Here is a 22,634-nt window from a genome sequence, read left to right as displayed (position 1 = left end):
TTTTTGTTTTAATTAAAAATTCCACTAACACAGCATAGGGAACTGTACACCCTAATTCTATGAGGATTCTGCTAGCTCGGAGCCCATCATCACGTAGAAGTTTAGACTGATTTTCACAATATACATTATACTGCAGTATCTGGCACATTTTACCTATTGCACAGCACTGCTTACATTTACAAGCATTATAGGAACAAGAGAAATGTGTCTAGGTTTCATTTTATGGGCAATCATGTTGTCCTATCCCTTCATTTGATTAGCTCTTTCTGAAGTCTGTCTCCATGCTCCTTAGCTATCACCACCGTAAAATAAATGTAAATTCCCGGCAAATACTGCCACATATCTATGTGCCTCACACCCCGAATCTCAGGGCTACGAAAGTATTAACATCATACCCGCTTGTTAAATGACAGCTTTATTGAATGAGGGAAACTCCGCTTAGGGAGACTTGATGGTCTCAGCCAGCTGTTACCAGCAGAGCACCCACACTCCGCAGACCCCTCTTCGCTCAGGCGGCCCAGTGGCTGATGCTGCAGCAACGCGTGCGGCTCTGCGCGGGCAGCAGCGCCGAGCAGACCCCTCCAGACACCAGCCGCGGGCAGGCCCATTACACAGCGCAACCCAGGGCAAACCGGCATAGCGGCGACCAGACCCGCACCTGCTGCTGGCCTCTCGACCACGCTCCCTCCTGCCGGCTCCCGCAGCGCCGCTCGTTAGTTACAGAATAAGCAGCCCCCAGCACCGCCGGCTCGGGGAGTGGCCGTGACTGGGAACAGGCTCCACATGACCGCTGCCTAGGAGGGGCCGGGACACCGGGGGCGCAAAGAGGCGGCCTCGCACGGGGAGGGCGGGTCCGAAGGGGGACCGTGCCGGGCCCGAGGCAGCGCGGGGGACTGGCGGAGGAGGCGGCAGTGTCAGCGCCCAGGCGCGAGGGGCAGGGCCCGCCCGCCTCAGGGAAGGAGCCCCCAGGGAGAGGTCTCCGCAGGGAGGACCCAGCGCCCAGACGAGGCGGCAGGCGACGTGCGGAGGTTGCCGCAGGGGGAAGGAAGGGGCGTCCGGGCCGAGGACTCGCTGCGCGGCGGCCTTACCTGGTTCGCGGTGCCCAGCGCACACGGACCCCGCTATTCGCTTGTCCCTCGCTGCCCGCAGCGGCGGCTCCTGCCGCTTCGCCTGCCTGCTGTAGCAGCAGGTCTGCCCCGGACGATGACGTGCGCCCCTCACAAAGATGGCGGTGCTTGGTTGTATCTCTCGCACACATTCGGACAGCGTCGCCCCCCACAAAGATGGCGAGGCTGGGTGTATCGCTCACATTCGGATCGCTTCGCCCCGCCCAAAGATGGCGGGACTGGGCGTATCGCACACATTCTGACAGCGTCGCCCCGCACAAAGATGGTGGGGCTGGGGGTCGCACGAAGATGACGCTGACTGACTCTTACAATGTATTACTCACGTGAAGTAGATGGTGACTCCCTCCCGCCTGTGTTTCTTTTTTTTTTTTTGACACCGGAAGTAGATCTCCTGTCCGTCTCCTAGCAGCGGGCGGTGCGGTGAGGGCGCTGTTGGGGCAGGGCACTGGCTGCTGTTCTTACAGCCGGCAGGTAACTTGGGGCGTCGGCCGGAGCCCTGCAGCGCGGCCTGGGTGGGGCACCGCCGGGGGGAGAGCGAGCCTCTGTCTGCGCATGGGCGGGGTGATGGGGTGCTGTGTGTTTGCCCCTGAGCTGGCTGCGGCCATTTCTCGGCGCGGGTCCTGCTCCTGACCGGGTAAGGGCGGCTCCCGCCCTGTTCTCGGGGGGCGCGAACCCGTGCAGCGCGTACACTGCGCGGTGAGTGTCCCGGTGGCACGACGGGTGCTAAGCGAGGGGCCCTCTGAGCCCCCGGCCCGGAAGACTGAGGCAGCTCTCAGCACCCCGGGGCAGGTGTGTCTCGCGCCCCAGCGGCAGGCTGCGGAGATTAGCTAGCGCTAGCCGCCGGAGGCGGGCACAAGGGTGCGCTCTTCACAGCGCCTCGGAGGTGGGGCCGGCAGAGAGGGGAAAGGACGGTCCTTCCCCAGGAACATCACGGAGACCGAGTGCAGGGTAGGTGGATAGTTTAGGATGGGGAGAAATTTCTCTGCCTTTCACCCTGTGATAGGGGTGGCCAAACTGCAGCTCCTGGGCTACACGTAGCTTTTTTACCATTAAAGTGTGGCTCGTGGATTCCCTCCTATATCACCCCCATTCTCTGCCTATCAGAGTGTGGGTGGGGGGAGCTCAGGGCTTCTGCCCTGTGGTGAGGACAGGGGGGCTTCTGCCAGAAATAACTGGTGCTGGCTGTGGCACAATTTAAAGGTTCAACTCCTCTCTCCCCCCACCCCCCGCTTGAGTCAGGTCACACCAGGCATGCTTCCTCTCTTATCCTCAATGGCCCCTCCCTGCAGCTCCCAAGTGTTAGCTCCCTCTGGAGAGACAATGGCAAACAGTGGGAGCTGCACGGAGAGGCCTTTCTATTTTAGCTCTACAGAGAGATGCAGGGGCTTTCCCCCTGCTGTTCCCAGCTATTTGCTGCTGCCTTCCCCCATGGCCACAGCTCTCCAGCTCTAGCAGCTGCCCTGCAGGGAGGAGGCCTGGCAGCACCATGTGACTGAGTGGGTCCAGCAAACCCTGGCAAAAATCTGGGAGGTCATGTGACCTGCCTATGCCCTTCCCTGATGCATCACCTCTAGCTTCTGCCCAGCATGGAGTGGGGATTTGGGGCTTCAGCCCTGCTGGGCACATCTGCCAGGTCTCGGGGCTTCAGTAGAAGCGGGGCAAAAACCCTGAGCCCTGGCAGTTGTATCCTTGCTCTCAAACTTCTGAAGATTGTCTTATGCTGTTCAGAGGGTCACCCCTGCCATATGATGAACTACTTGACAGGTACCAAATGGCCTGTCTCTACAACTGACCCTGCAGCCTGTCTATGTGGCCCTTTTGCTTTTTACTTTGTATCTGGCTTGATTGAGAGTAAGTAACGAAATTCCCTTTAAGAAATGAAACTGCAGCAACTTTGAGCAGCCACATTATTCCCCGTTGTGTGATTGTAGGAGATTCATATCTTAAAGGGGAGAGGAGATACTTCAAGTGCTTTAACTCTATGGTCACTGATTATTCAATTTTAAGATTTCCAAATTCTTTTAGCAGCAGATTTTGTTTCCTAAAAAACAGAGATCATGACTTGCAGAAGTAAATTTGGTATGGGGGTTATGCATAAGAAAAGAACTGAAGTCTCTATCTTGCAAGCTGTTCCATGTGTGGATCCCCATGATTGAATATGGGGAGCTTTCTCTACAGAGCAGTTAAAAGTATTTGGGCCTAATTATATTTCAGTTTTTCAATCTATTCTTGGTAGTTGCTACTGAGAACACTAGTTTCACCCCTTCATATAAACGTTACTCAAAATAAATATGTATCCTATAATGTAAGGTTATTGGAAGTTTTCAGAAGAAAACTATGTATATGCTTGCGATATATAATTTAACATGTAATTTTCATTTGGCAGACTCTGAGATACCATGTGTGACTAAAATGTTTTCGAAGTAGTTTTACTTAATGAGGTAATGGGAGAGAAGGAGCCATGTCGGAAGAAGCTGTTAGTGAGACACACTTTTCTTTGAGGACAGCAGCTTTACGGGTATTTGATTTTCCACTTTCCTGGTGTTATTCTGTCATCCAGGTAATTAATATATTTCAGTAGTCTCATTTGGGGTGGGCTGTTTTTAGAGACAGATCTGAAAATGTTTCTTGGTTAATTTTTATAATGTTTGTTTTAAATCAGTTATTCTGTGCATAATATTTGGTAGTAGCAGAGGCTGCTCTCTCTGCATTAGTATGTGCCTTCATTGCGACAGATCTCTGCTGATAAGTCAGATATCACACTCTTTATGTTCAAACGTGATTAATCCTTGAGTAGTATTATTTGGTTCATTTCAAAATGTTTTCCTAGAGTGTAGATTTTTTTTTAATGAACTTGTGTTAATGAATTGTCACACTAAATGTAAAGATTAATGAGGTGAGTGCATTAACTATCAGATTCATTTACAATACAGTAGAACTTCAGAGTTACAAACACCTCAGAAATGGAGGTTGTTCATAACTCTGAATAAAATATTATGGTTCTTTCAAAAGTTTACAACTGAACATTGGCTTCGTATAGCTTTGAAACTTCACTATGCAGGAAAAAAATGCTGCTTTTCCTTTTTTTTTTTCTTTTTTTTTTTTTTTTTTTTTTTAGTAACTTACGTTTAATACTGTACAGTATTTTTTTTGTTTTTGCTGCTGCTGCCTGATATGATTGCATACTTCCGATTCCAAATGAGGTGTATGGTTAACTGATCAGTTTGTAACTCTAGTGCTCATAACTCTGAGGTTGTACTGTAGGTAATACATACATAGGGGCGATCTGTAGTTGAGAGCTTCTTGGTTTACATCCAGCCTGTTTTCTATCTTCAGTACCTCCTTATAACTGAATATCCCCAAAAATCTTAGCTAATGGCTCTGTTGGGTAGGGGAGTGTGGGTGTCAGGACTGTGGGATGCCCTGGACCTGGGTTCTGGGAGGGAGTGGGCGCGGGTGTCTGAGCTGGGGGGCCCACGGCTGGGCTCTGGTCAGGAGGGAGTGCAGGTGTCTGGGCTGGGGTAAGGCATGGCTGAGCTCTGTAGGGGAGGGGGTGCCCTGCGGCTGGGCTCTGGGAGAAGAGGGTGCGGGTGTCTGGGTCAGAAGGGGAGGGGGTATGGGTGTCTGGGCTGGGGGCATGGCTGGTCTCTGGGGGAAGGGGGTGTAGGTGTCTGGCCCCGCAGCTAGATTGTGGGGGGAACGAGGCAGAGAAACAGGGTTGTCGTATGGATTTCTTTAACTCTCTACTCCTGGGGGGAATCTTTTTGTTGTCTGTATTGTTGCTAACAGATATTTTGAAGTAAATTACCAAAATAATGGAAACTGGCATAATTATACAGTGTTATTTTGACAAATAAAATATGCAGAAATTTGCAGAATTTTAAAATATTATGCACAGAATTCTTATTTTTTTTGGCACAGAATTCCCTTGTAGGGCATTATGGCTGAAGAAAAGTCCATGTCCTGTTACCCTACCATGTAGAAAAAGGTGGAATGCTACTAGTCTGTAAAATAAATAAATAAATAAAATATAAAATTGGATCCAGATCTCGTTCTCCATTTAATCCACACAGCCACTTTGACAGGAAATCAAAACTTGGTCTACAGCAGGGGCTCTCAAACTGGGGGTCGGGACCCCTCCGGGGATCGTGTGGTTATTGCATGGGGGTTCATGAGGTGTTAGCCTCCACCCCAAACCCCGCTTTGCCTCCAGCATTTATAATGATGTTATATAACAAAGTGCTTTTGTATTACCCCTCCCCCCCCCCCCCCTTATAAATTAAAAGTTTGAGAACCACTGGTCTACAGTCAGGACCGTCTACAGATGTTTCTAAAAAGTAAAGACACTGATTCATATTTAATTTCAGTGTATAAAACTAGTGGCTTCATTAAATACATTATGTATTGAAATACAACTATAAACATTTTTATTTTATGGTGTATAACTTGCATACTTATTAGTACCCAAAATAAGATTATTTTTCTTGTTTTACTACAAAAAATGAGAGTAGTCACTGCTGAAATACTCATTCTTTCTCCTGTAAAACCAGCTCAGATCTCAACGCACTGAGTCCGCTGGTCTCACCCTGTGTTGCTGCAATGTTGTCACCAAGCTAATGCACTCTATTAATATTGTGTCCAACTGTAGGATTAATTTTACATCCTAAAGCTCTCCTTTATGTCTGTTCAATTGTTCCATCATATATGCATGCACAATTGTGTGGAAAAATAAATCCCACAATATCTAATTAAATTTTTTTAAAAACCTGAATCTTATGTAATTCATTATTATAAATAATTGCAACTAGCCTTTTTATTTAAATACATGTGTGTATTCTTAAATATTCTGTTGATATTTGCTCACTGTAATCTTGTTTTGCAGTCCTGCTGGGTTTTTAATGCTTCTCTTTTCAGATTAGTTCTGACAACAGTATTTATTAGGGCTGTCAAGCGAATAAAAAATTAATCATGATTAATCGTGCTGTTGATGATAGAATACTATTTATATAAATTTTTTGGATGGTTTACACATTTTCAAATATATTTCAATTACAACAAAATACAAAGTGTACCGTGCTCACTTTATATTTTTTTATAAATATTTGCACTGTACAAATAAGAGTATTTTTCAGTTCACCTAATACAAGTACTGTAGTGAAATCTCTTTATCATGAAAGTTGAACTTACATAAATTATGTACCAAAAAAAAACCTGCATTCAAAAATAAAACAATGTAACATTTTAGCGCCTACAAGTCCACTCAGTCCTCCTACTTGTTCAGCCAATTGCTCAGACAAACAAGTTTGTTTACATTTACGGGAGATAAAGCTGACAGCTTCTTATTTATAATGTCACCTGAAAGTGAGAACAGATGTTGGCATGGTACTTTTGTAGTCAGCATTGCAAGGTATTTACATGTCAGATATGCTAAACATTCGTATGCCCCTTCATGCTTTGGTCACTATTCCAGAGGACATGCTTTCATGCTGATGAGGCTCATTTAAAAAAATAATTTGTTAATTAAATTTGTGACTGAAGTCCTTGAGGGAGAATTGTATGTCTCCCGCTCCATGGCTTTACCCACTTTCTGCCATATATTTCATGTTATAGCAGTCTTGGATGATGACCCAGCACACGTTGTTCATTTTAAGAACACTTTCACAACAGATTTGACAAAACGCAAAGAAGGTACCAATGTGAGATTTCTAAAGCTAGCTACAGTACTCGACACAAGGTTTAAGAATCTGAAGTGCCTTCCAAAATCTGATCGGGATGGGATGTGGAGCATGCTTTCAGAAGTCTTAAAAGAGCAATACTCTGATGTGGAAAGTCGAACCACCAAAAATGAAAATCAACCTTCTACTGGTGGCATCTGACTCAGATGATGAAAATGAATATGCATTCATCTGCACTGCTTTGGATCATTATTGAGCAGAACCCATCATCAGCATGGACGCATGTTCTCTGGAATGGTGGTTGAAGCATGAAGGGACATATGAATCTTTAGTGCATCTGACACACAAATATCTTGCAACGCTGGCTGCAACAGTGCCATGCGAACGCTCATTCTCACTTTCAGGTGACACTGAAAACAAGAAGTGGGCAGCATTATTTCCTACAAATGTAAAAAACTTGTTTCTCTGAGCGATTGGCTGAAGAAGAAGTAGGACTGAGTGGACTTGTAGGCTCTAAAGTGTTACATTGTTTTGTTTTTGAGTGCAGTTAGGTAACAACAACAAAAATCTACATTTGTAAATTGCGCTTTCATGAAAAGGAGCGTGCACTACGGTAATTGTATGAGGTGAATTGAAAAATGCTATTTCTTTTGTTTATCATTTTTACATTGCAAATATTTGTAATAAAAATAATATAAAGTGAGTCCTGTACACTTCTGTATTGTAGTTGAAATCAATGTATCTGAAAATGTAGAAAAACATCCAAAATATTTAACAAATTTCGATTGGTATTCTGTTTATCAGCGCAATTAAAACTGCAATTAATCGTGATTAACTTTTTTTAATCACGTGAGTTGACTGCAACTAATTGACAGCCTTCGTGTTTATATAAACTTGTGTTTTCAATCTTGGACTAGATCTACAGCTCTGGCCGTGATACACTGTGAGGGTTGGGATGAGGGGCAGAGGTGGCTCTAGACTCTTTCCAGCTGTCTTACCCTGTGACTGGCTAAAGGCTGGCCTTATCTGAAGTGTAATTTGCAACCTCAGGGTTTCTTTAAATTATACCTGGCTAATTATATCTCCAGGCAATCTACAGCTGAGGATTGCCAGACAGCTGAGATGTTCCAGCCATGCCCTTATTCTGAGGGAGGGGCATGCTGTAAAACCACTATGCCCACCCTCTGTGGGAGCCCCAAAGTGCTGGGTTTCTGTTTTCTGCTCTCTACCACCAAAACAGCATAAATCCCCTACTTATGATCTAGCACCTCATTTTCCATTAAATTTTTTTCTTTACTTTCCTGAACTGTTTGCCACTTCAGATGTTCAAAGTTTTGTTAATATTTTTAATTCCAGTTGTTGCATATTTAGAGTGTTTCTTATTGGTATCTGAATTTTACTGTTTATCACATTATATAGAGAGATTCACAGAAGAAATTCATAGATGTTAGAGACTGAGACTCAGTCTGAGGCTATTATATTTAATCACCTAGTTTATTTCTCTGCCAATGCAGAATTGTGCTTTATTGTGCATTTATAACGTCAGGTTTTCCGTAAAACTTAATGTTAAAATTTCAAATGAAAGTGGCTTATATCCAGACAAAAATGTAGAAGTAAAATATCACTCTGCTAGCCAAATACAAAGTGTAAGCACGTGTTTCAAACTTAAAAAAAGGAATAAATTATGTTTCTTAAATTGTGGAAAGAGGAGGGATACTGATCCAAAAAACGTTAGTCCATTGAGGTCTTTGCTGTTCCTCATGGTTTTTTTGTTTCTTTATTTTTAAAGCTGTTGGGTAAATAGTTTGGAAAGTAGCTATGGGATCTGACAGTTACTGATATTTAAAAATGTTTACCTGAAAGTTTCAGTGTGAATTCCTTAGGTAGTCAGTAAAATTTTAATAATGCTTTAAAAAGATTCCAACTCTTGGGGTACATCTTTAGTGAAGATTTCACTGAGGTGACTGGCACCCAGAATTGCCTACTTCTGGTGTGAGAAGCCACATTGCAAAGCCCACAACTGTCTTACTGTGTCTTCACTGGTGCTGCACTCACTACTCCTGGGGGAATTCTGTACCAAAAAATTCAAAATTCTGCATATATATTATAATACAATATAATCTCTCTTTTATGGTATAATTGAATATGGTTTCAATTATTTCGGTAATTTATTTAAACTACAATACAATGGAGAATGGCATTGGGGAGCATTGGAGGAAATCTCCAGTCCCCTTTGGCTAATAGTAATGTAGCTAGGTTTGACCCTTTATTTCTAGTTATTAGTCAACAAATATATACAGCCATATGCTCAGTGTTACATTGTAGGCAACTGAAGAGCAAGTGAAGGCCGGGGAATCAAGCTCACAATTTATACTGGCTACTGACTATCTCCAGAAAGGTCAGTAGCAAGCAGTTAATGGAGCACATTTTTTCAGTCCAAAAATTTAGACCAGTTCTAATCACTAAAACACCATAAGCATTTATAAGGCCATACTGTCCTTTATACCACTCTGGCAATGTAAAGGAGCCTTAAAACTTTTACCCCTGTTTTATATTCCTGGGGGAATTCACAAAGACAATGGGAACAAGTTACTAAGCAAGCAGGCTGCTGTATTCCGCTCTGACTGAGGGGACAGAGCCTGCCCCATGCCTGCCTACCTCAGAAACACCCTGAAGCCCTGCTCCTCCCCACCAAGCGTGCCGCAATAATGAGCAAGAGGGACAGAGTGATATCCCCCCCCTTCACCCCGACGATGATTTAAGTCTCTACTGGCTGCTCTGGGTGCCCGACCAACCTGCCTTCGCTGCCGGGGAGGGAAACGTGATCACTCTTGCGCCTTCCCTTTACTTCCGTGTCAGAAGTCATTTTTCTGCGGGGACCATGAATTCTGGGCATGTGCAGTTACGCAGAATTCCCCCAGAAGTAACTCACCCATGTGTGTCATTAAGTCATCTGGGGGCATATCCTATGGTTTGTTGTGCAGCAGTAAGCTGAGCTACTCTGATTCTTTCCCAGTGAATTGAGGAAGAACTTGACTATCCTTCTGGGCACGCGGGGGAATTGTGGGAAGGCATTGAAGGACTGTCAGCACACAAGTGATTTGGACTGTCTTCATTGCAAAGCTAGTGGGTTATCTCCAGGTAGCTTTGGTTGAAAGCACCACAGCTGTCAGTTGAAAGGGTTGTGTGTGTGGACGGGAGAAGGACTTAGGAGCCATGCCTGAATCAGAGCTTGTGTTAACTTTCAATGATGACATACTCATGATTTCTTTTCAGGTAAAACTTTCCCCTGGGTTGAAGAAGCTGTTTGTAGTAACAGCAGTGAGTGCAGTATCTGTAATTTTTCTAGCACATCATTTTAAAAGAAAACGTGGAAAGAAAAACACAAAAGTGTCACCATGGGAGCCAGGCCATCTTGTATTAAAATGTACTAAAACAGCTGCATCAGAAAAAGGTACATGAGAGAACCAAAGAAGCCTTTTTTCTTCTCTTACATAAACCTTAAATACTATGTAATCAAACTCAAGACAGATTTTTCTTTAATTTTGGAAATAAGGAAACTGTGTGTTTGTAATTCTAAGGTGTTTAAAGAAAATAGAAAAATAGACAAGTGTAAAAACAAAAATTAGAACCCTATAGTAACTCAGGCAGGCATTGCTCTGAAAGCCAATGTTTTAATTATAATTTCTGCAAATAAAATCTTTTAATCGAAAGCTTATTGAGAGTTAATAGTTACTGTTAAGTTTTCAACAGTTCTGAAGATATATCGTGACTATTGATAGAAGTGTTTTTGATATCTTTTAGAGCAAATTGTTTTAATTATGTGCTCATTCTTGCAGGTATTTTGATATTTTTATATGTAAACATCAAAGTGGGAAGATAAGATTAGTCATTAAAGTTCTTACGTGACACAGTGAATATTTAGATAAAATTCAGGGCTGAACACTTGCTGATGTAATAAATGTTTCTGGTTGCAGAAGCTTTTAACATTAGTCTCTCTGTTTATTAGGTTCCAGTTGTTCCAGTAGCAGACAAAACTTGACTCTTTCTTTGAATTCGGCCAAAGAAAAAGGATCTCAGTCTTGTGTTTATGCAAATGGAGGACTTCTCAGTAAATATTCTGGTTCAGTACAAAGTTTGGCCTCGGTAAGTATTAGCTATTCTTAAGGATCTGTTATACAGTAAACTGAATAAACTGCTGAACTTTAATTTTCACTGCCTACCGTGAATGCACACAATTCTCTTGAGCTGAAAATGTCTGGCTCTATGGGCTGCACAGCCAGAAAGACGCATGCATGGTGAAGGTTAGCTTATCTTTTATGTAGGAGCAAGGTAAGTTCCACATGAGAACAGCTTTGAAGGTGGAGGAGGAGCTCTCATAAATCCTCCATTTACTGTGTATATCTCCCTCTGGACATGTCTTTTACTTTTTTGTGCTAGCATAGCTCAGAGGAGGTCATACAAACCTGGTGTTGGGTAGCTCGGAGCAGTGAGAAGAGGACTTGTTCTTCTCAGAGTGCTGATCTCTATGGGTATTCACTGTGGGTGTGCATGCCCCTGGGACCAGAAATTCTTTAATAGCAATGTCAGTTGATCTGCACCCTGCACCTCCTTGTGCTTCCGAATGAAGACATAAAGGGTAGCACAGACTGACCACCTTTCCAATTCCTTTTCTGCTGCTTGTGGTCTGGGACTCATTGGGATGGAAACTCCTGTGTCCATTTTCTACTCTTCAGCATTCTGCTGTTGAATCTGTAAATATTGTAAATAGTTTTTATTTTTTTTAGTGTTAGTCAGTTGGGAATCAGGGTGGGGGGGGGGAGAGGGTTCCCCATCCTTTGTTCCCCCATCATTTTGGGCATCTATTATGCCCAAAGATCCAGGCATTAAGCCTTGCCTGCCTGCCCCCTGGGTCCTCACTGTGAGCAACCCCGTGAGAGAGCTTCCTGTATAGTCTTCGGGGAACCTCATGTCCCCTCGAAGTGCAGCATCTGCTGCACTTTGCCTGGTACACAAAGGGAATCTCGTTAGTTCAAGTTCCAGGGACAAGTTATGGAGCTCTCCATGAGGCCCTGTTTGAATTCTGCGCTACCCTTTCACCTGTCTGGAGCCATCAGGTGGCACCCTGCTGTTTAGTACTAGTGCCTCAAGCACCGCTCAAGATTCCATGCCCTGGAACGAGTGTACCTGGAGATCACATTTCTTCTAGGTGGTAAAGAAAGATCAGAGTGGAATTTTTTTCACTGTATAGTGCCTGATGAAGCTGTAAAATATCCAATAAAACACAAGACTAGAGAGCAAGATTTATTTTTTTAAACTTGTTTTTCATATGGTTTTACAGTCAGGTGTCAAACTTAGTTTTGAAACCTAACCATTACAAATTGCTGATTATATTCTTGTTATAGTAATTATTACTGATTAATTTTTATCATGCATTTGAATTTCCCAGTGAGACTGAATATTAACACTTCCATTATATCATAGTTAATACTTGAGTGTGGTGTCATGAAAAGCAATTAACATTACTCTTGGCCTGAAAAGAGCTAATACTTTGTTATATTTTTTGAAATGTAATCTGTTACAGTAACTAGTTGTAATCAGGGCTATTTAGTGCATTGCACCAGGAAATAATTATTATTAAAGTACCCTTCGTTTAACAATGCACCTCACTTTTTTAGGTCCAAAGTGTCACCTCTTCTCATAGTTGTGCTTGTGCCAATTCCAGTTCCTGGGACAAAGCAGATGAAGATATTAAGCTTGTCAATATTCCAGTGACCACACCTGAAAATTTATATTTGATGGGTAGGTTATAATAATATGTGGTATGGTGCAGTACTATGTTTTTGCCAGCCACTTTCAGATGCTTTAAAATTTGAACAGATTACCCTGATTTATAGTAAAGTGACTCCTTCATAGTATTATCATGATATGCTTCCAAGGCCTCCTAAAAACTTGATCTTTTTACTTATGCTAGACAAAGTACCTCCAATATACAGATATCCATGAATTCTTATTTTACCTAAAGCCGATAAACAGATTGTTGACATAGTTTGGCAAAAAGAATGTACATTCATGAAATATTTCAGCCTCACCAAATCTGCATTTTTATTTTTTTGGCTTAAAAAAGTTCAGCCAAAAAATTTCACCCAGCATTAATTTTAATGAATTTAGAAAAGGAAATCTTTCCCTGTTATGACACATGCAATTTTTTAAAAGATGAAAAGTTGACAATATATGTTCGTTACATTAACAGATTGGTAGTTAATATAAAATTCTGTAAGTAAGTAGGAGAGAGATTCTTACTGAACTCCTGTGTGCTTTGCTTTAATCATAAATTACCTCTTGTCATGAACTTAAGGAAATAACGTTGGAATTGCTAGTAATTTAATTAAAACAATATTTCCACATGTGCTATAATCTTATTTTGTGTGTGGTTAGTTGTGGACAGTGATATATAAAAGAATGCAGAGGATTTCTGTTGATGTAATGGAAGTGTTCATGATCTACTGAAGGTATGGAGCTTTTTGAAGAGGCACTACGTCGATGGGAGCAGGCACTGACTTTCCGTAGCAGACAGGCTGAAGATGAAGCAAATTGTAGTTCCATCAAACTAGGAGCAGGAGATGCCATTGCAGAAGAGAGTGTAGAAGTGAGTATTACATACTCTCTCATATTAGTATATAGTTGTAGCATAGCCAAATGACTGAAAATATTTGAGTAACAGAGCTTAGCTTCTACTGCAGCTGCTGAAACTTCTTCTGAATACCTGCAGTTGGAGCACTTTTTTCTTTTTTTTTTCTTTTTTTCCCCCTCCACCTCACCCTTTTCCCCCAGCATTAGCCTGTTTTTAGCCATACAGGCAATTGTTGCTCCATTAGCATTCCTCCTGGAGGATATTATCAAACCACCACACAATCAGAGGTCCATTGGCATTCCCTGAACCAGTTCTCTGCAGCGCACCCATTTGTCACTTCCTCCCGAAGTTAAAAGGAAAACTCTGAGATGGGATAGGGACTCAGTACAAACGGCTCCTGGGAGGGAGAACTAATTGGTGAACATGCACAATGTAATGAAATTAAACTTTGTTCCCCTTGCCCATAAAATTCTGTCCTAAAATGCCTGATAGTAAAGTATGCACACACATCTCAAACACCATGGCGTTCATCATCACTAGTGCAGTAAATATCAGGAATGATGATTTCATTCATCTTACAAAGATTTTTGTTTTAAATGCTGGTTTTATTTTACTTATACCTAATAAGGTGTATCTGTACCCAGTAGAGCAAGTATTTTGGATGCCTGAGCTCTTTGATAATGTCTGAACTTTTTTACTGCGTAGTTAATGCGGTACTGTGAACTCTTTGGAGGCTTAATATTTTTAGAGTTTTGAAAAGAAGTAGTTTAGAAATAAATGTGATTTTCTGTTAAGTACAGTATAATTTAATTTTGCTTGCAGGATATCATTAGTGCTGAATTCATTCATAAGCTTGAATCCCTGCTTCAAAGAGCTTATCGTCTTCAGGAGGAGTTTGAGGCAACCCTTGGGGCATCTGATCCTTCTTCCCTAGCTAATGATATTGGTGAGTTCTTCTATCTTTATACTTTTATCATTCTTAACATGATCAACCAGATGGTAAAAAAAACACCAAAGACCCAATAAACAGAAATATACTGATCAGTAAATGGACCATCATCTCTACATAATTCAGTTTTACCCCATTATCTGGCTTAGTATAATTGCATGTCACTTGGCTCAATCTCCAAACTTTACCCATCTTTATAAAGGGTCTCAGGAAGAGTATTTTTCTGGTATATTTGTATTTCTCAATGTTCCAGGATTTCTGAACCTAAAAATATGTTATAATAATATTTGTAGAATAAGAATACATGGACCTTAAAGTCTGAGTCTATTTAAATTGGCTAGTTAAGATGATACTTATAATGGGGTGATAAGGGTTCTCTGAACTTTCTGAACTCTAACAATAATTCCTGAAATATTATGTAGAACTGGGGGAGTTCAAGGATTGCACGAAAATAATCATGGCGTAGACGTACAAAAAATGAGAGATGAAATTTTGCAATTATCCACACACAAATTTGTCCTGAATCCCTAATAAATTCCATGAAATTGTCTTCTGAATCACCTCCCCTTCCATTTGTGATCACATAACAACCCTGTGGTAACTACAAGAACTGGAGTAATATTAGGAGTGTTTCTATTTTAGCTGTCTTTTCTTTAAGGGGAAAAGTTAATCCCACACTCTTGCTCGTCACTTTCTGTCCTGTTCCTTTTCCTTTCCTCTCCTGCACATGCATTAGTGTTAATTTCAAAAATGATCAGACCTGAAAAAGATTTAAAATAAGATATGGGGGGGTTAACTCCCCTGTCCATCTCCAGTGTGTGCACAACACCTACAACAGCTTTGCAAACAATTTTAAGGTTCCATCATCTCTTCTCCTTCCTAGGCTTAATGTTGGAGCAAAGAAGATGGGACGAAAGGAAAGCAAAGCAGAGAGCAGACTGACCTGTTTTTCACAAGGAGTTAGCAGAATAAGCTTAGCAGCTCTGCTGTTGCCCTCTCTCCTTGTGAAAAAGGTACTGACTGCTGCTTCTTTCCCCTCTTTTCCCAAAATTTCGTGTCAGCTCCTGAGAGGAAGAGCTCTGCCTGCCTCATGTAGCAGCCATGACTGGGTGCTCTTCCCCAGGAGGTAGGAAAGGCTATAAAAATTCAGTCTAGGCTGCAAATTGGCATACAGTCTCCTGGATGGGGTCCGCGGGGGGCGGGGTGTGAGAGAGAGTTACACACACACACAAAAAAAAAATAGGTTAAAAGAACATTATTAAGGTTGCAAAGTCAAGCACTCATAAATTAGGAAATGGCAGAATTAAGGTTGTCTTTGGAACCTTAATTTGTCCCTGTTGTGGATATGCACTGTGATAAATCTTTAATTACGTGAGCCCATATTATATTTTTCCACAAATCCCCTGCCTCATTCAGTGCACAGAATGGATGGTGCTCAATGAGCAGCTATTCGGTATTTTGTTACCTTCATAGTTCAGTGTGTGGCCCCAGAATTCATTTAGTCCCATTATTCAAACCCTGTTCTAAAAGCAGTATTATTAATTTCCTCATGGGCTTTTCTATGGTACTCATCACTGAAATATCTGAGTGCTTCACAAATACTAATTAATCTTCATAATACCCCTATGAAGTGAGGGGATAGTATTATCCCCGTATTACAGATGGAGCTTTGAGGCACAGAGGTTATGGTCAAAAGTATCCACTACGTTTGGAGCCCAATTTGAGACATTTCAAGAGTACTTAAGGTTGTAAAGCACTTTATATATTTAGGCATGGCTTCCATAGACTTCAGCTGCAAGAGCCCAGCGTTTCTGCAAATTAGACCCCAGGGTCTCAAGTCAGACACCCAGAAAATGAAGAACATACAGTTAGTGAAAAGACTGTGAAAAGTTTGTGACATACCTGGCATCATGTAGGAACTCTGTGCCGGGGCAAGGATAGAATCCATTTCTCCAGGGTAGCATTAAGCTGTCTTACGTGAGAGACTGTCCTTTTTCTTCCTTCAGTCCCCTGCCTCATTCACTATACACCTTCCAATTTCTGTAACAAATGAAGCAGGAGTCTCACAGACAGCAGCCTCCTTGCATCTGGAACCCTGATTTATCCCCAAAGCAGGTCCGTCCTGTGCAGTGAATGAGGCAGAGGTCTTGTGGAGGAAAAAGTAGTATGTGATCATATAATTAAAGACTGTATCATAATGCAAGTGCACAAGAGGGCGAGACTGAGGTTGCACTGGCAACCTAAATTCTGGCATTTCCTAATATTTGAGTGTTTGACTTTGCAACCGTAGCATTCTTAACATACTTTTTTTGTGTGTACGCAGTTTCCTAGGTTTTCTAAAAAGCCAACTGAAAAAACTTATTTTGTCACGTAGCAGGGCCGATCCTTTAGATCCAACATACAGACCTCTGCCACTTGAGCTGTTAGAGTAACTAATAGGCTGTTATCCTTGGGTAGACTGGTACTAGATGGGGATGAGAGAGAGCCTTTGCCAGAGACTTTTCACAGATGTTTGCTGACAAAGGAATAGTGAGACTCGGGAAATTTTAGGTTCCATTCGAGGCTCTGAAGGGGAATGTACTGTACTAGGCACAGAGTCTTCTTCCCTGTCCCTTCCAACCTGTCTTATTGCCATTCTCTTCACCAAGCCATTTCAATTTGGGCTCCTTAGGCTTCTTGTCTCAGTGTCATCCCATCTTCCCTCTTGCCCCTTTCTCATTTCCCGTTCTCCATCTCCATTGGAGCATAGTTCCTGTTTCGGTCCCTGGACTCCTAGTCAAATCAGGTTTCCTGTTCTCTTTACCCAGCCATTTATCAGTTCTTCGCCTGTATCCTGGCTTCTCCTCATATGTCTCCTCCTACCCAGTTCCCAGTCTAATACCCAACCAGTCCCACTCCCCCTTTCCTTTTCCCTTCTCTTCCCTCCAAAAAAAAACCCTGTCTCTTGTCCACTTTGCATTTGAATCCGGCAGCTTCGTCTCTCCTTCCTGGGCATCAGCTAAGGGGCACAAAAAGTACAGGAAATGCTGTCCCCCTGTTCTCAGGACCCAGACCTGGCCCAGCCCACAACAGCTCAGAGCTGCCATTGCAGGGAAAATCCTGCTCCACCATGAGCTGAAGCTTGCTGTGTGGATGGAACCTTAGGAGATTTTCTTTGTCAACACTATTAAGTCTGATCATGTGTGAACTGCAGTTATTTCAAAGACTTATAACTTTGCCAAACTTGGGGGGAGGGGGATTTTCAGAGGGATGGACAAAGATATGTCCCTGACACACAGGCCCCCTGATCTAAAATGGGTAATTGCCAATTACTTAATGCAAAACAAATCTTACGTTTGTTAGCTTTAACTTTGAATGTCACCAGGGGGCAGTACTTTTCATCTGTTAATCCTGCTGATATTCTATAACCACTAAATATAGCTCTTAGTAACATGGGAGTTTAAATTTAGGTCAAAGTTAGCTTTCTGGTATGTTTCTTTACACCTGTTACCGTAACTCATAAAGGAGAAAGGGGTATGGATGTTACATTTTGAGGACTGAAACCACAGTCATATAAATTTCCATTGGCACAAGGTTCCCGTGCATATCAGCTGTTGTCAGTTTACTTGTAACTTCTTTCCTGTAAACTCAAGTTTTAAACATTGATCACTCAGTCCTTAGAAAATTACTACTTTGTAAATATGATATTTTGTAATCTGTTTAATTATAGCTGTGATTACACATTTGAGACTTCATTTCTAAGACAGACTTTTTAAAAATTGATGTTCCATTGTTTGTCAAATTCATTACTTGTTTACTAAGAGTCTGTTCCAAGTAATTGCATTCTTTTCAAATGTTCATTCTGTAGCTCCCTTGAGGGAGAGCTTATCAGTTGCCTGATGCAATTTACTCTGCATTTTATTTATGCAAGCCAGCTTGAGTGGGAATACAACGAATAAAGCATTTTGATAGGTCGGGCCTGCTAGCCATGTTGTTGCTATGACTTTTTTGTTGGTATCTTAAATTCATGGTCTGAACAGCCAGTTTTAACTTGGGAAGAATGTTTCAGTCTCTCTCCAGTCAAACTGAAAGACATCGTCTCAGAAAAATTATGGCATTTCTTGTGGTAATCTGCAAGGATTTATAGTGGCAAATACTTTTTGTTCAAGATTTTCTTTATATATAGAAGACTATGAACAAATTCATTATCTGATGTAACTTATTTTGATGTTGATATGGCTAGTCACTATAATGCATGTGAATATTTTTAAGTATAGTCTGATATTCAAACATTAAATAGAATGAAATGATAATTAGATCAAATTTTCTCATGTTAATTTTTTGTTGTGGCTTTTTTGAGAAGGGTCAGGGAGGGGTAGAACAGAATGGAGAAGGTTGATGTCTCTTTGACAGACACTAATTCCTGTCTTCTCCCTTGTCAGGGAATCTGACCTTTATAAACCGTGTGAGAGAAATCTGTGGGTGCACTGAACTTCCATTTGGTTTTATACTTGCAGCCTTACTATAAAAACTGCCCCAAGCCAGGACAAAGGGCCTGATCTGCCTACCGTAGAGGTCCGTGGGAGTCAGATCAGACCTTAAATGCACAATCTTCCTGTAAAGTGTTACGAATGTGATGTGTGAATCTTCCCTGATGTGAATGTAAAATATGGAACCTTGAAATCTGCTGGTTTAAATTATTCCATACAAACTGTGTGTCGCAACCCCATTTTAATGGGGACACCAGGGCTGGCATAAAACTTGCTTGGGCCTGGGGCCAAAGTCCAAGCCCCACTCCTCGGGGCTGAATCCCAAGGGCATCAGCCCTGTGTGGTGGGGCTCAAGTTTCAGGCCCCCTCACCTGGGGCTGATGCCCTTGGGCTTCTGCTTTGGCTCCCCACCCTGGGTGGGAGGCTTTTTGGCTTTTGCTCCCATGTGGGGCGGTGAAGCTCAGGCTTCAGTCCCCATCCTGGGGTCGTGTAGTAATTTTTCTTGTCAGAAAGGAGTCGTGATGCAATGAAGTTTAAGAACCCCTGATTTAAACTATTCCTGCCTAGTAAACTCTTCTAATTCTTGTCATTACTACTTAGCAGCAGTGACCATTACATAGTAATTTATGTAAATAATATTACCTTTTTTAATCTATTATTCCTGTATGTTTTTGTATAGGGGAAAAAGATTATGTACAATTTGTAAATTTTCTCATAATCCTTCAATGCTTGATACATTGTTGGTGCTTTTAGAATGTATTTGTCATAAGAATTAAATCTAAATAATAGGACTGTCAATTGCAGTTAACTCAAGCCATTAACTCAAAACAAATTTAAGTTGGTAGTCTATTATTGTTTAACAGTGTGATTAAAAGTGTGATTTTGATTTTTTTTAATTGAGTTAATTTATTATAAATATTTTTGGATGCTTTCTACATTTTCAAATATATTGATTTCAATTACAACACAGAATACAAGGTGTATAGTGCTCACTTAATATTGATTACAAATATTTGACTTAAAAAGATAAACAAAAGATAGTATTTTTCAATTCACCTCAGACAACTATTGTAGTGCAATCTCTTTATCATGAAAGTGTAACTTACAAATGTAGATTCTTTTTTTTTACATAACTGCACTCAAAAATAGAACCATGTAAAACTTCAGCACCTACAAGTTCACTCAGTCCTACTTCTTGTTCAGCCAATCACTAAAACAAACAAGTTTGTTTACATTTACAGGAGATAATGCTGCCCACTTCTTATTTACAATGTCACCTGAAAGTGAGAACAAGTATTAACATGGCAATGCCAGCTACAGCAGTGCAAGGTATTTACGTGCCAGGTATGCTAAACCCTTGTATGCCCCTTCATGCTTTGGCCACCATTTCAGAGGACGTGCTTCCATGGCGATGATGCTCAGGTTTTTTTGGTTTGGTTTTTTTAAGCGTTATTAAATTTGTGACTGAACTCCTTGGAGGAGAATAGTATGTCTCCTGTTTTGTGGTCTTTGCTACATTCTGCCATATATTTTGTGTTATGGCAGTCTTGGATGACGACCCAGCATATGTTGTTCAATTTAAGAACACTTTCACTGCAGATTTGACAAAACGCAAAGAAGGTACCAATGTGAGATTTCTAAAGATAGCTACAGTACTCCACCCAAGGTTTAAGAATCTGAAGTCTTCTAAAATCTGAGAGGGATGAAGTATGGAACATGCTGTCAGAAGTCTGAAAAGAGCAGTGCTCCAATTTGGAAACTACAGAACCTGAACCCCAAAAAAGAAAATCAACCTTCTGTTGGTGACATCTGACTCAGATAATTAACATGCCTCAGTCCACACTGCTTTGGATTGTTATTAAGCAGAACCCATAATCAGCGTGGAAGCATGTCCTCTGGAATGGGGATCAACGCATGAAAGGTCATACAAATGTTTAGCACATCTGTCACGTAAATATCTTACAACGCCAGCTACAACAGTTCCATGCAAATGCCTGTTCTCACTTTCAGGCGACATTGTAAATAAGAAGCGAGTAGCATTCTCTCACGTAAATGTAAACAAACTTGTTTGTCTTAGCGATTGGCTGAACAAGAAGTTGGACTGAGTGGACTTGTACGCTCTAAAGTTTTATATTTTATTTTTGAGTGCAGTTACGTAAAAAATAATTCTACATCTGTAAGTTTTACTTTCACGGTAGAGATTGCACTACAGTACTTGTATGAAGTGAATTGAATTTTAAAAAAATTTAAAAATACTATTTTTTATTTTTTTACAGTGCGAATACTTGTAATCAAAAATAATATGAAGTGAGCACTGTATGCTTTGTATTCTGTGTTGTAACTGAAATCAATATATTTGCAGATGTAGAAAATATCCAAAAATATCTATATAAATAGTATTCTATTGTTTAATAGTGCGATTAAAACTACAATTGCTTTTTTTAATTTCACAATTAATTTTTTAATTGTTTGACAGCCTGACAAAATAGCAATTCTTGAGCATTCCTTAAAAATGGGTTAGGGAGGAAGTGGAAGCAACTTAAAGAAAAAAAAGTTACTTTTGCCTGTAGGTTTCCCTAAAGTATTTGTGCAGCATGTTGTAGCAAGTTAAAATTTAGTTTTAGTTTACAAGTTCCTCCTTCTATTTTTAAAGATCTACATATACTTCATAATTTGTATGTGTTTACATATACTTGTAGTATTCGTTTACTAATGGCAGGAGGAACTATACCAGACAAATAACAAGTTTTCCTGTGAGACAAATATTATTTTTTCTGGCTGGAGTTGCACAGCATGAGGTTATATAAACTGATTATCAGAAGCAAATTTTGGCCCATATCTATCATTGAAATGTTTTTTTTCAGTAAGCTTTGCCTGAAAAGCTGAAATAGAATGTCAATTTAGAATATGTGGCTTTGAAAGATAAAATTAGGAGAGGTTGTTTCTGAAGTGATACTTGGGCAAATTAACCTTGCAGACATCAGGATACGTTACACCTCCGTTTTATTTTGTTCCTCTGCCTTTTTAAAAATAATACCAGAATGGAATACTGTAAGTATTGCATAAAGCTATTGAAGTGTGATGACTAACATTCTTTCAAAGCAATCCACTGGCTAGTGCAGGACTGCACGTTGGTATTAAAATTAAATACAACTTTTGTCAGTAGCACATTTTGAAGTGGAATCACTTGAGTGAAAAATGTTAACTTTTTTCATGGCAAACATACTAAATTTCTGCAATAACTTTTTTTTTGTTGTTCCCAATAGCTGGCATGGTCTAGCCACTTCTATTTATTTTACATATATTATTGAAACCAGAGTTTCCATTTACGTCCAGTCTACACTAAAGGACTGAAGTGTTTCAGAGCTTAACATTAGTTAAATCCTTCTAGTACAGTTAATTTCTGAACTTGTCAGTGTCGATGCAGTGGCCAGCCAAGCTTACCTAAGCCAGGGCAATGCCTCCATATAGGACGCTCTACAACAATTGATGCCCACTGAAGCACCTACCCACAGTTCTTTATACAGCACCCCTGTCAGACTATAGCAACAGGTGTGTAGTTAGCAGCAGTATGATGCAGACGTTTTGATTTAAAATATATATATTCATTCTCTGACATGCATAGTTGCATGTATAGTTGAGCTTGCTTACGTGTTTCCATTCTAAAGGGCCTCTTTCTTTATAACTTTCTCAAACTTTCACTTTTAGGCTTTTCTGATCTCTGCTCGGGTGAATTTGTCATGCTGGAAAGTCAGAATAAAAACATGTTATGTTAAGAAT

General features: G+C 41.1%; 2 protein-coding genes across 8 annotated transcripts in view; one reads left to right on the top strand and one right to left on the bottom strand.

Moving 5' to 3' along the window:
- Window positions 1-1,333, bottom strand: part of USP33 (ubiquitin specific peptidase 33) — a 91,729-nt gene extending 90,396 nt beyond the window's left edge. Inside the window, exon 1 of one of the 3 annotated variants that reach the window (XM_074961483.1) lies at window positions 1,089-1,333. The gene's annotated coding sequence lies outside the window, so the exon portion shown is untranslated. Of the gene's footprint in view, window positions 1-658; window positions 782-1,088 lie in introns of those variants that run through there. The other 2 variants (XM_074961486.1, XM_074961484.1) reach the window with 2 other exon arrangements.
- A 73-nt stretch (window positions 1,334-1,406) lies between these two features.
- MIGA1 (mitoguardin 1) overlaps window positions 1,407-22,634 on the top strand; it is a 57,465-nt gene continuing 36,237 nt past the window's right edge. Inside the window, exons 1-7 of one of the 5 annotated variants that reach the window (XM_074961495.1) lie at window positions 1,407-1,598; window positions 3,514-3,687; window positions 10,079-10,256; window positions 10,812-10,948; window positions 12,481-12,604; window positions 13,315-13,451; window positions 14,259-14,382. In XM_074961495.1, the coding sequence (XP_074817596.1) occupies window positions 3,589-3,687; window positions 10,079-10,256; window positions 10,812-10,948; window positions 12,481-12,604; window positions 13,315-13,451; window positions 14,259-14,382 (799 nt within the window). In that variant the 5' untranslated portion in view covers window positions 1,407-1,598; window positions 3,514-3,588. Of the gene's footprint in view, window positions 1,599-1,669; window positions 2,076-3,513; window positions 3,688-10,078; window positions 10,257-10,811; window positions 10,949-12,480; window positions 12,605-13,314; window positions 13,452-14,258; window positions 14,383-22,634 lie in introns of those variants that run through there. The other 4 variants (XM_074961496.1, XM_074961497.1, XM_074961494.1 and 1 more) reach the window with 4 other exon arrangements.

Source organism: Natator depressus, chromosome 8, assembly GCF_965152275.1.
Source record: "Natator depressus isolate rNatDep1 chromosome 8, rNatDep2.hap1, whole genome shotgun sequence".
Taxonomy (NCBI): Eukaryota; Metazoa; Chordata; order Testudines; family Cheloniidae; genus Natator; species Natator depressus.
The sequence above is the reverse complement of the archived record's forward strand: the minus strand, read 5'-3'. Positions and strand labels throughout refer to the sequence as shown.